Source organism: Lithobates pipiens, unplaced genomic scaffold (genome assembly GCF_037356315.1).
Source record: "Lithobates pipiens isolate NorthernLeopardFrog02 unplaced genomic scaffold, aLitPip1_a1.2 Scaffold_16, whole genome shotgun sequence".
NCBI classification, from domain to species: Eukaryota; Metazoa; Chordata; class Amphibia; order Anura; family Ranidae; genus Lithobates; species Lithobates pipiens.
The window spans coordinates 79337025-79352441 of NW_027507748.1; the positions used below are offsets into that span (position 1 = coordinate 79337025).

Genomic DNA, 15417 nt, shown 5'->3' on the forward strand with positions numbered 1-15417 from the left:
ATTCTATCAGAAAAGAAAAACGGTCTTTAGTTATATTTTTCAAACAAGTAAATATTACATGAGTACAAAACAGTATTGATAGAAGATGAGGTCACAATCTCATGAAGCTGCTTAGAAACTACAAGCTGCTTAGAAAATACATGCTTTCATGGTAGATGAGAGTGTAAAAAGTTCATCAGATAACAATACATAGCTTCAATTGATTGAAGTGCAAAACAACAATACGAACAAGTCATATAGAAGGACCTATCAAACTCCTTTCACTTATTCAACATATACATTAGTAAAAATAATTTTCCTTATACCATTTATACTGTATAACAAACTAAAAATAAAATATACTGAGGTAGAAATCAGGAGCTAGAGAAGGAAAAAAGAAGAGAACTAGAGAGAAGAGACAAACTTTAAGAGGTAGTAGACCTAGGGTTCTCCAAAACCATAGTAGTAAAACAGTATTCAACCAATTAGTTGGAATCTACAACTTGCACTTGGAAAAGTAGCCCCTTGCTACAACCACCTATGGGCCTGCAGGCACAGATCTACATTGTCTAATGGTAAATCCAGCAGGGTTTCTCATTCGAACATGTCTACTGCAAGTTGCATGGCTTTGGTGTCATTGCTTTGAAGGGCTATAACTAAATACCCTTGGATGTGTGTTTCACAACCTTACTTAATTATCTTTAACCACTTCAGCCCCGGACCATTTTGCTGGTCAAAGACCAGACCACTTTTTGCGATTTGGCACTGCGTCGCTTTAACTAACAATTGCGCGGTCGTGCGACGTGGCTCCCAAACAAAATTGACATCCTTTTTTTCCCATAAATAGAGCTTTCTTTTGGTGGTATTTGATCACCCCTGCGGTTTTTATTTTTTGCACTATAAACAAAAATAGAGCGACAATTTTGAAAAAAACTCATTTTTTACTTTTGTTATAATAAACATCCCCCAAAAATGTATAAAAGAAAAAAAAATTCCCTCAGTTTAGGCCGATACGTATTCTTCTACATATTTTTGGTAAAAAAAAATCACAATAAGCGATTATTGATTGGTTTGCACAAAAGTTATAGCATTTACAAAATAGGAGATAGTTTTATAGCATTTTTAATAATATTTTTTTTTACTAGTAATGGCGGCGATCAGCGATTTTTATTGTGACTGCGACATCATGGCGGACACATCGGACATTTTTGACACATTTTTGGGACCATTGTCATTTATACAGCAATCACTGCTATATAAATGCAGTGATTCCTTTGTAAATGACACTGGCAGTGAAGGGGTTAACCAGGGGGTGGCAGTGTAGGGGTTAAGTGTTCCTAGGGGTGTGTTACTAACTGTTGGGGGCTGGGCTTTCATTTAGTGAACACTGATCTCTGCTCCAATCACATGGAGCAGAGATCAGCGTCACTAGTTGCTAGGCAGAATGGTGAGATGCTGTTTACAACAGCATTTCTCCATTCAGCCACCCCGTGAGATGATCACAGGTATGCCCACGGCGATTGAGACGATCGCGGGTATGCCCGCGGCGATTGAGTCCGTGGGACCGGCGACCGGACTCACGGGGGTCCCGACCAGCATGCGATTGGATGTACCTGTACGCCAATATGCCTGCCCGTGCCATTCTGCCGACGTACATCGGCGTGCGCTAGTTGGGAACCAGTTAATGGATATACAATACATACATGGTGATGGCATGGTTTTGTTAGAAAAAGCCGTATGCTTTTTTTAACAAGCAGATTTCAGCTAAGCAGCCCCCATGAGGAAATTGGAACATCATTTTGATTAAGGTGAAATGTATTGTATTTCTCCAGAATCATCTGATGTTTATTTGGGTCTTTAGTCTTCGCAACAGCATACTTTCTGTAACTGAATCCAGCCATCTTTTTTCTTTCTCTTTACTCATAAGCATTATTGTTTTTCAAGTGAGTTGGCTCATCTCAGAAGGTTCAAGACAACTTCAGACTAGCTATCTGGGCTTCTTGTAAAAAGTCAGGCTTTATTTATTGAAGGATCCATTTATTTATTTTTCCTGGCAAAAAAAACCCCAAAAAACTGAACTTGTTGGAAAAAGCTTTTACCCTTGCAGTGGATTCCCCCTGCAAGAGTTCACTTACCGTATTCCTTAGTGCCATAGACTTCCTCCTCTCTGTATGACCAATCACCTGAGGGTGCCATATTGTAGAACCAGCAGTCCATAAGGGTGACCACCCACATACCAGAAGCATCGGAGAGTGTAGGAGAGTGTTTGCTTGCCAGAAAGAGGAGGAATAAGGTAAGTATATATTAGAAGCTGAGGCGCACAGTTTCTGCTTCTCCTCCCTACCCCAAAAGCTTATGTGAACAATCTCAGATTTCTTCCCCCACATCTCCTGGTGCAGTCTCTAGTGCAGGAGGGCAAGAGCACAGGTTCCTGTCTGCTTCCTAGCAAACAATGATGTGCTAGACCCAGCATTCACAAGAGGATAGAACTTCCCCACCATTTTCTAGCCTAATTACAGAGGTATAAGGAACACTGATGTAAGAGAGACTTTGATAGGTACTCTGAAGCAGGGGAGGACTCAGATAGGAAAACTAAAGTAAGAGTGGGAGAGGGGTGCTTTGTTGGGGACACCAATGAAAGAACGATTCTGAAGGTAACTCTGATGTATTAGGAGACTCTGATGGCCACACTGGTGTACTGGAAGAGGGATTCTGATAGAGACACTACTGTAAGGGGGAATTCCAATGGGGACACTGATGTGGGGGGGGGGGGGTGGCTTGTGATGTGGACATTGATGTAAGGGGAAATTCTGATGGGGACCCTGATGTAAGGGGGACTCTAATGAGAAAGTGTGCATTTATGTTTGTTTGACCTTTATCAGTGGCCCAAGTTCATTTGGGATCGATTTGCTTTGCTTTACTGAAGTACCAAACTATATCATGCTAATTGCCAAAAAATTTCCAAGTAAAAATTAGTTTTTTGTAAAGGCAGAAGGTTTTATGTCTTAATGCATTCTATGCATTAAGATAAAAACTCCTTCTGTGTGCAGCAGCCCCGCTCAGCCCCCGTTATACTTACCCAAGCCGCTTCTCGATCCAGCAAAAGTCCCAAGAGTGCCTTGGTCATCCGGGACTCTCCCTCCTGATTGACTGAGACATAGCAGAGGCTCCATAGGCTCCCACTGCTTTCAATAAAACTAAGTTAGCAAATCAGGGGAGAGGGGGCGGTGCTGAGCCATGGCTTTGTGTCTGAATAGACACACAGAGCAGCGGCTTGGCTCAGGTGCCCCATAGCAAGCTGCTTGCTGTGGGTACTCTCAATGGGAGGGAAGGGCCAGGAGCACCAGCCAGGGACCCAAAAAGAGGAGGATCGGGGCTGCCCTGTGCAAAACCATTAGACAGAGCAGGTAAGTATAATATGTGTGTTATTTTAATAGAAAAAAAATACAAGACTTTGCAATCACTTTAATAAAAAAAGTAATATTTCATATACATTTTTTTCTTATTCATCTATCATACTGATTTATTTATTTTTCTGCTCATGATTTTTTGTAAAATATACAATGTAGCCCTCATACTGAGAAGTTTGGGGACTCTTACCCTAGAAAAAAAGGCACAGTTAAGCCTTGAAGTGTGGGGGAGGGGACCCATTGCAAGGGTTTAAAGTACCTCTGTGCTGAAACCCTTTGGATCCCATAGCACTAGCTCATGACATAATGCTGTTGGAGGCTTAAAGCATTTCAAGTCACTCCACCTCTAAGGCCCCATTCACACCTGAACGTAGTGTTTTCAGGCAGAAAATTGCGTAATTTTGCCACGATTTTGCTGCATTTTTTTGCCGCGATTTTGCAGGCAAGGGTCCAGAACTTGTTTGAGCTTCAGGTGTTCGGGTTCAGGCGACATGGAGTGGAGATGTGAACCCTCTCCATTGAGAATAATAGATTTTTTCCCCTCCAGCATTTTGTAGCTTCAGGCTTCAAGCTACAAAACGCTCAGGTGTGAATGGGGCCTTAGACTGTAGATTTAGGTTAATCCACAGAGCCACCCCAGCAGGAGAATCAGCGGTGTAACTATACCTGTGTACAATACCTTGCAGTATTGAAAGTCATGTCTGGGGTACTGAAAGAACAGACAGAAACTTAGAATTCCCTATATTATAAGCCTTTAAGCTCTCTATTTTTAAGCGTTCTAAAGATCGCTTTAAGCTTGCAGTGGGTGAGTATTAACAGAAACCATTTCTTTGGCATGTTGCGGCCATAACACTATTTTTATGACCGTGAAAAGCTGATTATTCTCTTTGATATTCAATTCATATACATTGCAAATTGAGAACAGCATTTTCCGTCCAACATCCATCTCTGCAGCAGCAACATTTTAAGTGCTTACAAGGCAAAACTTTATAGTCACAGTTGAGATTTATCAAAAGTCTCTTAAATTGGAGTGATGGCCCTTAGTTCTCTCTTATTTTATTTATGTTTATTTAAAATTGCTCAAGCCTCAACTCTGCTGAGGCAATATTACCCAGCTATATGATTCCCTGTGATAAAACTATATTGTAGAGTTAATAGAAATTCAAGTTTCAACCTTTTTTATATAGTGGGGCACTAAAGTTGGTATTGGTATACCATCAGTTATCCTCTTTATGGCTCCTAAAGTGCTTTTAAAACAAATACAGCACTGCAGATTTATTCGGAGGAATGCTATTACCGTTGAAATATACATGCTTCCCTGAAAGGTTAAAATAAACACAATTCTGAAGAGAGGAAATTTTGTTCCCAAAAGTAAATAGTCCTTCCTTCATTTTATTAGATATTGTATTGTTATAAATATATCTGTATTTACTGTTGTGTGGTTTTGAAGAGGTCCCGGTTGAAAGCTGATCTCTTAGTCTGGTGTGGATTACTATCAGAACAATGGAAATTGATAATAAAATCAACTACAGTTTAGTAGTGGGGGCAAAAATGAGGAATGGTCCGTTCTTGTTTTTAAAAACATAAATAAATGATTATATCTTAAGACAATGGCATTGGATGAGAGTGGTATTGCTAAAGTAGAAATAAGTTTTCACAATTAAAGTGTATGTCAAGCCAAAATCGTATTTTTTTTTCCAGCTTTGAAATGGGGAAAGATTAGAAATCTCGGCCCGCAAAAGACCGATGAGAGTTTTTCGACGGAAAATGCAACTGTGTGTATGCTCCATCAGTCTTTTGCTGGTGGTATTCCAGCCAGCAAAAGATTTAGAGCATGCATTCAACTTTTCGGTCGGGAAAAGTTCCTATCCGAAAATGTGATCGTCTGTGGCAATTTCGACGTGCAAAATTCTTACGCATGCTCAGAAACAATTTGACGCATTCTCGGAAGCATTGAACTTCATTTTCTCGGCTCATCGTATTGTTCACGTTCTTGACGTAATTTCAGCAAACTTTTGTGTGACCGTGTGTATACAAGGCAAACTTGAGCGGAATCCCGTCAGAAAAGCCGTCATATCTTTTTCAGACGAGAAATCCGATCCTGTGTACGCGGCATATATGCCCCATACACGCGGTCGGACATTCCGACCACAAAATCCGTCGGATTTTTTTCAGATGGATTTTGGCCAAAACACAAAGTTGACGGAAAATATGATCGTTCGGAACAAGGTGGCGTACAAAACGTATGGGATAATGTAGAGGCCAGTAGCCAATAGCTTTTGTCTCCAAATTTTTTCTGAGCATGCATGGCACATTGTGCGTCGGAATTCTCTACATACTATCTGAAAAAGTCCGATCAGATTTTGTTTTTGGAAAATTTTAGATTTTAGAAATTCTTATGGAAAAAGTCCGATAGAGCCCACACACGGTTGGATTTTCCAACAACATAATCCAATCTGACTTTTTCCGTCGTGTGTATGGGGTATTAGTCTTAGGACTAAAATGGCATTTTAGTTTTAGTCCCATTTTAGTTTTCTGCAATTGTTTTAACCACTTGCCGACCGCCGCACGACGATGTACGTCCTATTTTTGAAGAGGGATATCTCGGTAACGGCAGCTGCTGCCACAACCGAGATATCCATCTCTTCAGGCGGCGGTCGGCTGTACGATAACGGTGGTCTCCACGGCGGATTTGCCGCAAGATCACCGCTATCGGCGGCGGGAGAGGTGCCACCCCCCCTCCCGCCGCCCTCCCGCACCTTCCGCCACTTACCGGAGCCATCGGTAGCGGCGGAGGCGATCGGGTCCTCTTCCTAGCTGGGCATAGAGACAAGTGAGGCTAAGATGGCCCCCACTCGTCTCTATACCATAGGAGGGCGGAAGCGACGTCAAAACGTCACTTCCGCCCATACCTCTTAAAGGTATATTTTTTTTAAATGTCATTTTTTTTTTTTTTTGCATTTTAGCCCAAATATGAGATCTGAGGACTTTTTGACCCCAGATCTCATATTTAAGAGGATCATGCTTTTTTCTATTACAAGGGATGTTTACATTCCTTGTAATAGGAATAAAAGTGATCCATTTTTTTTTTTTTTTTAAACAGTGTAAAAATAAATAAAATCAATTAAAATAAATAAGAAAAAAAAGTTTTTTAAAAACACCCCGTCACGACGAGCTTGCGCACAGAAGCGAGCGCATACTTGAGTAGCGCCCGCATATGAAAACGGTGGTCAAACCACACATGTGAGGTATCGCCGCGATCGGTAGAGCGAGAGCAATAATTCTAGCCCTAGACCTCCTCTGTAACGCAAAAAATGCAACCTGTAGAATTTTTTAAATGTCGCTTATGGAGATTTTTGAGGCTAAAAGTTTGACGCCATTCCACGAGCGGGCGCAATTTTGAAGCGTGACATGTTGGGTATAAATTTACTCGGCGTACCATTATCTTTCACAATATAAAAAAAAATGGGCTAATTTTACTGTTGTCTTATTTTTTTAGTCAAAAAAGTGAATTTTTTCCAAAAACAGTACGCTTGTAAGACCGCTGCACAAATACTGTGTGAAAAAAAGTATTTCAATGACCGCCATTTTATTCTCTAGGGTGTTAGGACACTGACAAGAGAAAAATTAAAGAGGGGGGTGCTCTGATCAATCCCATGGACATTGTGTTGCGCACAGAGGCACTGGTTTTGTAGAAAGGCCAGATGGGCATTCTGTGATCACAGAGAAGCCAGAGAAACCACCATGGACAGTGGGGCGGATGTGACATCACCGGAGACGGGGGGCAGCCAGGATACACAGAGAAAGAGAGCACACAGAACAGGGTACATGCTCGGAGCTTCTGATTTACTGCCCTCCCCCTTTGCACCAGATGAGCCTTTTTTTAATATTATTTTTGTGAGTATCCTTACTCCTATTATTAAACTGCTTGTTTTTAACTACTACACTCAGGTGGTGCTTCCTGTCTTGTCTGTCTTGCTTGTATCCCACAGAGTTGACTTATCTCTGAGGACAGCTGCCACCGTCATATATTTATATATTGGGCTTATGGACTGCCTTTAGTCAAAGGACTGTTTAATCTTATTATGCCCACGAGTATAATTGTTCACCTATAGGGCCCCCAGTTTTCATAATTACATTGTGCTTGACACCAGTCTCTTCCATTTATATGGTAAAGTGGTTGTAAAGTCTTAAAGTGATTGTAAAGTCAATTTTTTTTTTCCTAAATGACAAACACATCATACTAACCTCCTCTGTGTAGTGGTTTTGCAAATCCAATTTAAATACACTAACAAAAGTGAAGCCAAACGCTAGCTCGTACTGCAGTTACACAAGCAGTTACAATAATGCCACGTACACACGACCGATTTTTCCATCAGAATAAACTCTGACGGTTTTTTCCCGACTTGCCTACACACGATCACACCAAAGACCGATCCTTTAGAATGTACAACATGTACGATGGGACTAGAAAAAGGAAGTTCAGTAGCCAGTAGCCAATAGCTGCCCTTGCGTTGTTTTTGGTCCATTGGAACAGCATACAGACGAACGCTTTTCCCAATAGAAATTGATTCCGTCGGAAAGATTTAAAACATGTTCTAATTCTAGGTCCGTCAGAATTAAAAAAAAAAAAAAGTCAGCTGAAGCTCACACACAATCCGAATATCCGATGAAATGATTCCTCTGACTTTTTCTACCGGAAAGTCCAACCATGTGTACACGGGATATCAGTTTTTTTCTTTCCTTTTGGGATAAAGGTTTTACATAAAGAAATAAAATCTGAGCATTGTAAGCACTCCTGTCAGTAGTAAATGGTTTCAACACTCAAACTGCTACATTTGCATGAGAGCTTGTTCTGTTGAAAAAAAAAACAGATCTACTGACCGTATCACCAAATGAAATTAAAGGAAAGAAAGCTTAAGTTCTTTCTTGCTGGACTACAGAACACTTCCCCTGCTCCTCATCTCTATAACGTGAGGAAAAAGCATTCTCTATCAACTACAGCTGCCCCTTTAAACACCAATCACAGGCTGACGGCAGGAAATCGACCTTGTTCTAGTGCCTAACTACAAAGAAAATTCAGGTCAACATATCGACTGAGCTGTAAGGCAGGGCTGTATAAATCTCGCTGGATAGACAGAAATATAAATCATTGGCACATAACATAGTTGTATATATGGATTTCAACTGTGCAGTTAGCTGTTTCTTGGCATTCAGCATCACAGCAGAGTATTCTTATGAAATAATTGTTGGCTTCCATCCAGCGTCGTAGGCTGCCATTGCTGAACTCAAAGACATAGAGAGTTAAGTTCCTGCAACCCTAAAAGTTTCCTTTTTAAAAAAAAAAATGTTATTGTCTTTTTTTTTTTTAACCTAAGATGAAGAGAAGATAGATTGCACTTTTGAAGATGGATTTTGTTTCTGGATTCAAAATATAAGATTGGATGAAGAATGGATAGAATGGATACGATACAATGGCCCAAGTGGTGTTCCAATAGCTGGCCCTGATGTTGACCACACAATTGGAAATGCATCTGGTAAATTTTCCTTTTTAGCTTCCACCTGATTACAATGTGACTTTCTGATTCAAATGTAACATGTGGTTCCTGGATAATTAGCGGATGCTCAGTATAACATAGCCTGAAGCACCAGTAAAAAGTCTTCTTTTAAAAAAAGTAGTGAAAGCAGAAAGCAGCGGGGTGGTGCAAATTGATGCTCTTGTGTTCACCCATGGGCAATGGATTATTGATAAGGTTTATTTTCTGGAATGACTTGCAAGTAAACTAAATTTTATGCTGAGAAATCTCAACTAGACAATTTGATAGAATCCAAATAACATCCAACTAATGCATCACAGTAATTGGTGATTGTACTTGGTGAGCCATATTTTTTAACTCTAAAAAAAGCAAACATCTATGTAATGATACTGTTTTGGTGGCTTCTGCATATCATTGAAACATTTGCATGTTGGTAATCTGTTGAAATAGGTGCTAATTTTGTTTAGGAAGCAAAGTAGGTATATCTTGATCACCTAATGTAATGCTAATGTATACACTATTGTCTTCCTACTACATCAGCTTAAAGTGTTTTGAAGGGCTGGATATTTTTGCCTTAATGTATTCCCTGTATTAAACACTTCAGCCCCGGAAGGATTTACCCCCTTCCTGACCTGAGCACTTTTTGCAATACGGCACTGCATCACTTTAACTGACAGCTGCGCGGTCGTGCGACGTTGTACCCAACCAAAATTGACGTCCTTTTTTCCCACAAATAGAGCTTGCTTGTTGTGGTATTTGATCACCACTGCGGTTTTTATTTTTTGCGCTATAAACAAAAATAGCGACAAGTTTGAAAAAAAACACTTAATATGCATATATTGATTGGTTTGCGCAAAAGTCATAGCGTCTACAAAATAGGGGATAGATGTATAGCATTTTTGTTGGTATTTTTTTTTTTTTTACTAGTAATGGCGGTGATCTGTGATTTTTATCATGAATGTGACATTATGGCGGACACATCAAACATTTTTAACACATTTTTGGGACCATTGGCATTAATAAAGCAATCAATGCTATAAAATTGCATTGATTATTGTAAAAATGTCACTGTGAAGGGGTTAACACTAGGGGGCACCCAAGGGGTTAACTGTGTTCCCTGGGAGGTGATTCTAACTGAAGGGGGATGGACTGACTGGAGGAAGTGACGGATCATGGTTTTTAGCTAATAGAAACACACGATCTGTCACTCCTGTCAGAACAGAACAGTCGTCTCTTTTCTGTCTCTCCTGCCCACAATCGCTTGTGGCCATCGGCCATCGCAACCATCAGCCACGAGCATCGGCACCCCTGCTGTGCAGTGGGTGCGTGCCCTCTATCCCGACCCCACAAGCCAACGTATAGCTACAACGGCTCGGGCAGGGAGCCAACTTGTCACAGAATAACTGCGGCGGTTGGTCGGGAAGCGGTTAAGGTATAAAATGTCCTAGTGTTTGTATCGCCCACTGCAGTGCCATAAATACTTGAGTCATATCTCGGTCCAGTGCTGTCCCCATCTGCAATGGCGCTGCTCTCTTTTCCTCTCCTCACAGGACATGGATACAGAAGTGGGAGCCATTGGTTCCTACTGCTTTCAATTATATAATGTGAGGAGGGAGCAGTGAGGGTGGTTCGGGACCAAGCCCGCCAGAGGCGGCTCTTTAATTAGGCAAATTAGGCGATTGCCTTAGGCCTCGCCCTCAGGAGGGCCTCGCGGGCCGCGGCCGCCTAATTTGCCTGACAGGAAACAGTGTGCGGACTCGGGAGTGGAACGGTCAGTGTGTGTTGCGGGGTGAGCGAGCGGGCGGGTGCTGCACATAGACGCCGCGCCGCCTGTCTGAGCTGATGAGCCTCCGCCGCCACCGCGGACGAGTTAGATGACATCAATCATCTCGGCTGCATCCAATAACAGGCTCCACCGCTGCGGCGCTGTCCTCCTAGCCTTTCCCCAGTCGTCGGCCCCAGTGCATGGCGGGAGTTGTAGTTCTTCACAGCACAGACAACAGACTTCGGCCTCTGGTGCCTGTGCTGTGCAGAGACTACAACTCCCAGATTGCACTGCATGAGGCCAGGGAGCGCAAAGACAACATCACCTGTCGCCGGCTTCGTTCCTATGCTGCCTTTAGTAGTGTAGAAGACTGAGGAGCAGGTACAGTACATACATCATCATGCTGTCAGCTGTCTGTACATAATACAGTACCCGGTCTTGCTATGGTCTCATGGCCAGTACCCTGACTGTCATAGTCTCATGGTCTGTCTCTGTCTCACAGTCTGCCCCCAGTACCCTGCCTGTCTCACTGTCTGCCCCCAGTACCCTGCCTGTCTCACTGTCTGCCCCTGGTACCCTGCCTGTCTCACTGTCTGCCCCCGGTACCCTGCCTGTCTCACTGTCTGCCCCCGGTACCCTGCCTGTCTCACTGTCTGCCCCCAGTACCCTGCCTGTCTCACTGTCTGCCCCCAGTACCCTGCCTGTCTCACTGTCTGCCCCCAGTACCCTGCCTGTCTCACTGTCTGCCCCCAGTACCCTGCCTGTCTCACTGTCTGCCCCCAGTACCCTGCCTGTCTCACTGTCTGCCCCCAGTACCCTGTCTGTCTCACTGTCTGCCCCCAGTACCCTGTCTGTCTCACTGTCTGCCCCCAGTACCCTGACTGTCTGCCCCTAGTACCCTGTCTGTCTCTCACGGTCTGCCCCCAGTACCCTGTCTGTCTCACTGTTTGCACCTAGTACCCTGTCTGTCTCACTGTCTGCCCCCAGTACCCTGTCTGTCTCTCACTGTCTGCGCCCAGTACCCTGTCTGTCTCACTGCCTGCCCCTAGTACCCTGTCTGTCTCATGGTCTGCCCCCAGTACCCTGTCTGTCTCATGGTCTGCCCCCAGTACCCTGTCTGTCTCTCACGGTCTGTCCCCAGTACCCTGTCTGTCTCTCACGGTCTGTCCCCAGTACCCTGTCTGTCTCTCACGGTCTGTCCCCAGTACCCTGCCTGTCTCTCACGGTCTGTCCCCAGTACCCTATCTGTCGCTCACGGTCTGTCCCCAGTACCCTGTCTGTCTCTCACGGTCTGTCCCCAGTACCCTGTCTGTCTCTCACGGTCTGTCCCCAGTACCCTGTCTGTCTCTCACGGTCTGTCCCCAGTACCCTGTCTGTCTCTCACGGTCTGTCCCCAGTACCCCGTCTGTCTCTCACGGTCTGTCCCCAGTACCCCGTCTGTCTCTCACGGTCTGTCCCCAGTACCCCGTCTGTCTCTCACGGTCTGTCCCCAGTACCCCGTCTGTCTCTCACGGTCTGTCCCCAGTACCCCGTCTGTCTCTCACGGTCTGTCCCCAGTACCCCGTCTGTCTCTCACGGTCTGTCCCCAGTACCCCGTCTGTCTCTCACGGTCTGTCCCCAGTACCCCGTCTGTCTCTCACGGTCTGTCCCCAGTACCCCGTCTGTCTCTCACGGTCTGTCCCCAGTACCCCGTCTGTCTCTCACGGTCTGTTCCCAGTACCCTGTCTGTCTCACGGTCTCATAGTCTGTACCTTGTCTCAGTGCTGTGTCTTGGCCTAGGCCGACAAGGCCCAGGCCTAGGGCAGCACTTTGCAGGGGCACCAAAATAGCCGCCCCGCACAGTGGCAACATTTGATGGGGCACAGTGGCGGCTGCATTTGATGGGGCACAGTGGCGGCTGCATTTGATGGGGCACAGTGGCGGCTGCATTTGATGGGGCACAGTGAGACTGCATTTGATGGGGCACAGTGGCTGCATTTGATGGTACAGTGAGGCTGCAATTTGTTTTGTTTTTTTCATTTTTTTTCAAAAATGTTGAGCACCAGCCGCTACTGGGTGGGATCATCATTGTGCCGCTTCTCCTTACTCACACAGTCTCTGACCGTCTCCTGTATCATTGTCTGCACAGTCTCTGACCGTCTTCTGTATCATTGTCTGCACAGTCTCTGACCGTCTTCTGTATCATTGTCTGCACAGTCTCTGACCGTCTCCTGTATCATTGTCTGCACAGTCTCTGACCGTCTCCTGTATCATTGTCTGCACAGTGTCTGACCGTCTCCTGTATCATTGTCTGCACAGTGTCTGACAGTCTCCTGTATCATTGTCTGCACAGTGTCTGACCGTCTCCTGTATCATTGTCTGCACAGTCTCTGACCGTCTCCTGTATCATTGTCTGCACAGTGTCTGACCGTCTCCTGTATCATTGTCTGCACAGTGTCTGACAGTCTCCTGTATCATTGTCTGCACAGTGTCTGACCGTCTCCTGTATCATTGTCTGCACAGTGTCTGACCATCACCTGCATCTTTGTGGCGTGATTGTCTGTCAGCACCCTGTCTGTGGCTCCAACGTTTGTTACTGTGTTAACCAGGTAAGAGTTTACTTGTCATTACCATAATAAAACCGTCTCCTGTATCATTGTCCGCACAGTCTGTGACCATCTCCTGTATAATTGTCTTCAAAGTCTCTGACCTTAAAAAAGTTTACTACTGTTAAAACCTCCCAGGAGGTTTGTGTATGAGCCTCAACTATAGTTAGCACATATATTGTGGTATTGTATTAATATTGTTGTATTTTTTATTTTTTTTTGTTTTGGTTGGCTTTCAGTAAGTGCTTGAGAAAGGGCCCTGGCTTAAGTCTTACACCAGGCTGTTTTCCTGCAGGCACCCTAAATAGACACCTGTTTAGAATTGACAGGTATTTGTTGGAGCAGCACCATGGTATTTGTAGATCAAACAGAAGCATCTTCCTTGGCTGTAAAGGATAGGAGAGTTTAATTCCACTTTAAAGGCTGTCAGCAGATTGGCCTCTACAAACTGTAGAGTGAATGGGGCCTCATGCCTAAGTTTTGCCTTAGGCCTCACAAAGTCTAGAGCCGCCTCTGAAGCCCACACTTGTGCCCCCATAGCAAGCAGCTTGCTATGGGGGCACACACAGAAGAGGAGGAGACAAGAGTGCCGGCTGGGAACCCCAGAAGAGGAAGTTCAGGGCCACTCTACAATATCATTGCACAGAGCAGGTAAGTATAACATGTTTATTGTTTTCATAACTTGGACTGAAAAAAAAGTACTGATCTAATGCTCTAGAAAGTGAGTCCTTTGGCTGGTAACACACTGAATGCTGGTGGTGGTAAGGATGTGTATATATATATATATATATATATATATATATATATATATATATATATATATATATATATATATATATATATATGTGTGTTTTTTTTAATTATATACAGGGAATTGTCAGTTCCAACACACTCTCACAAAATTACTGCTGTGAGTCCAACCTTTTAAAGAAAGGCGTTGCGGTATTCATTCCCTCAAATTATTAGCTCTTGTGACTCAAATGACTATTGGAAGGTATTTATGGTATCATAGACTGTTCCCTATTTCTGGTAGTGAATATGCAAAGTTTTTAGCTAAAATCTAAAATTCACATAGACTTTTATGGAGTTTGGAAATGTCACAGGCAGATTAATCACAAGGTTCTGGTTCGCTGCCACCAAGGATTTATGATGAAACTCCAGAATTGGCAAATTTGACAAATCTAATTTTGCCAATTCTGAAGTTTCATCATAGAATGTACAAATTTGATTTGTTAAATTTGCAAATTCCAGAGTTTCATCATGAACCCTTGGTGGCAGTGAACCAGAACCTCATCTTTAATGTGCCTGTAACATTTCCAGGCTCCATAAAAGTCTATGTGAAATCTAAAAACCTGGCAGCATGAACCATATATCATAAAGAGTGGATATTTTGTTTGTTTCTCAAGTTGAATCATTTATGTTGTGTGGTTGCTTACCAAACTCTGTCCAGCATTGTAATGGCTTTTTTCCTTGATTAATTATGGAGCTGGAATAACCAGTTAGCCCACTGAGATGTGGACCTAAATAGTTCTCCATCAAAACAATGAGAAAATATAGGATGTCATTCTTAAAGCATATCTGTACTAAAAGTAACATACAGGCTGCCATCAATGCTACGTCCTGAAAATGCTAGCTACATGACTGTCACACTAATCCCAATTTCCAAACTTTCTACAGTATGTAATGCTGAATCTTCAGATTGTGAATTCTGACTTGAATAGATAAATGTTTTTTACATGACAATAACCCAAAAATGATTGCTGTTAGAGAAAGCCAGGCACCTAACATTTTCAAAACAGAGTCAGCTGTGGCATACTATTCTATTGGAACAGATGTCCTTTAAATCACAAAACCAAAAAAGAAAAGGGAAGTCTATGTCTTGGACATGAATTTGGTTGATCTATAGCCATTTCTGGAAATGTATAATTATTATATACCTTTAATCTGATAATGAACACTAATTCAAAAAAAAAAGTGTTGGCATCCAATGGTTCCATTAGTGCACCTATGGTACATATATAGCAAATGTTACTGAATCCCAGAACAGGTGTTAGATAAAGCTTAACTTTCGTAGCACTGAATGTAGAAACCTGTGTTCATCAATTTCTTAAAAAAGCTTGTCATAATGGAATCATCAGAAT

General features: G+C 43.1%; 1 protein-coding gene across 1 annotated transcript in view; it reads left to right on the forward strand.

The window, feature by feature from the left end:
- TMPRSS15 (transmembrane serine protease 15) overlaps positions 1–15417 on the forward strand; it is a 619275-nt gene that overhangs the window by 289624 nt on the left and 314234 nt on the right. Inside the window, exon 10 of the mRNA XM_077480049.1 lies at positions 8768–8926. Within this exon, the coding sequence (XP_077336175.1) occupies positions 8768–8926 (159 nt within the window). The remainder of the gene's footprint in view (positions 1–8767; positions 8927–15417) is intronic.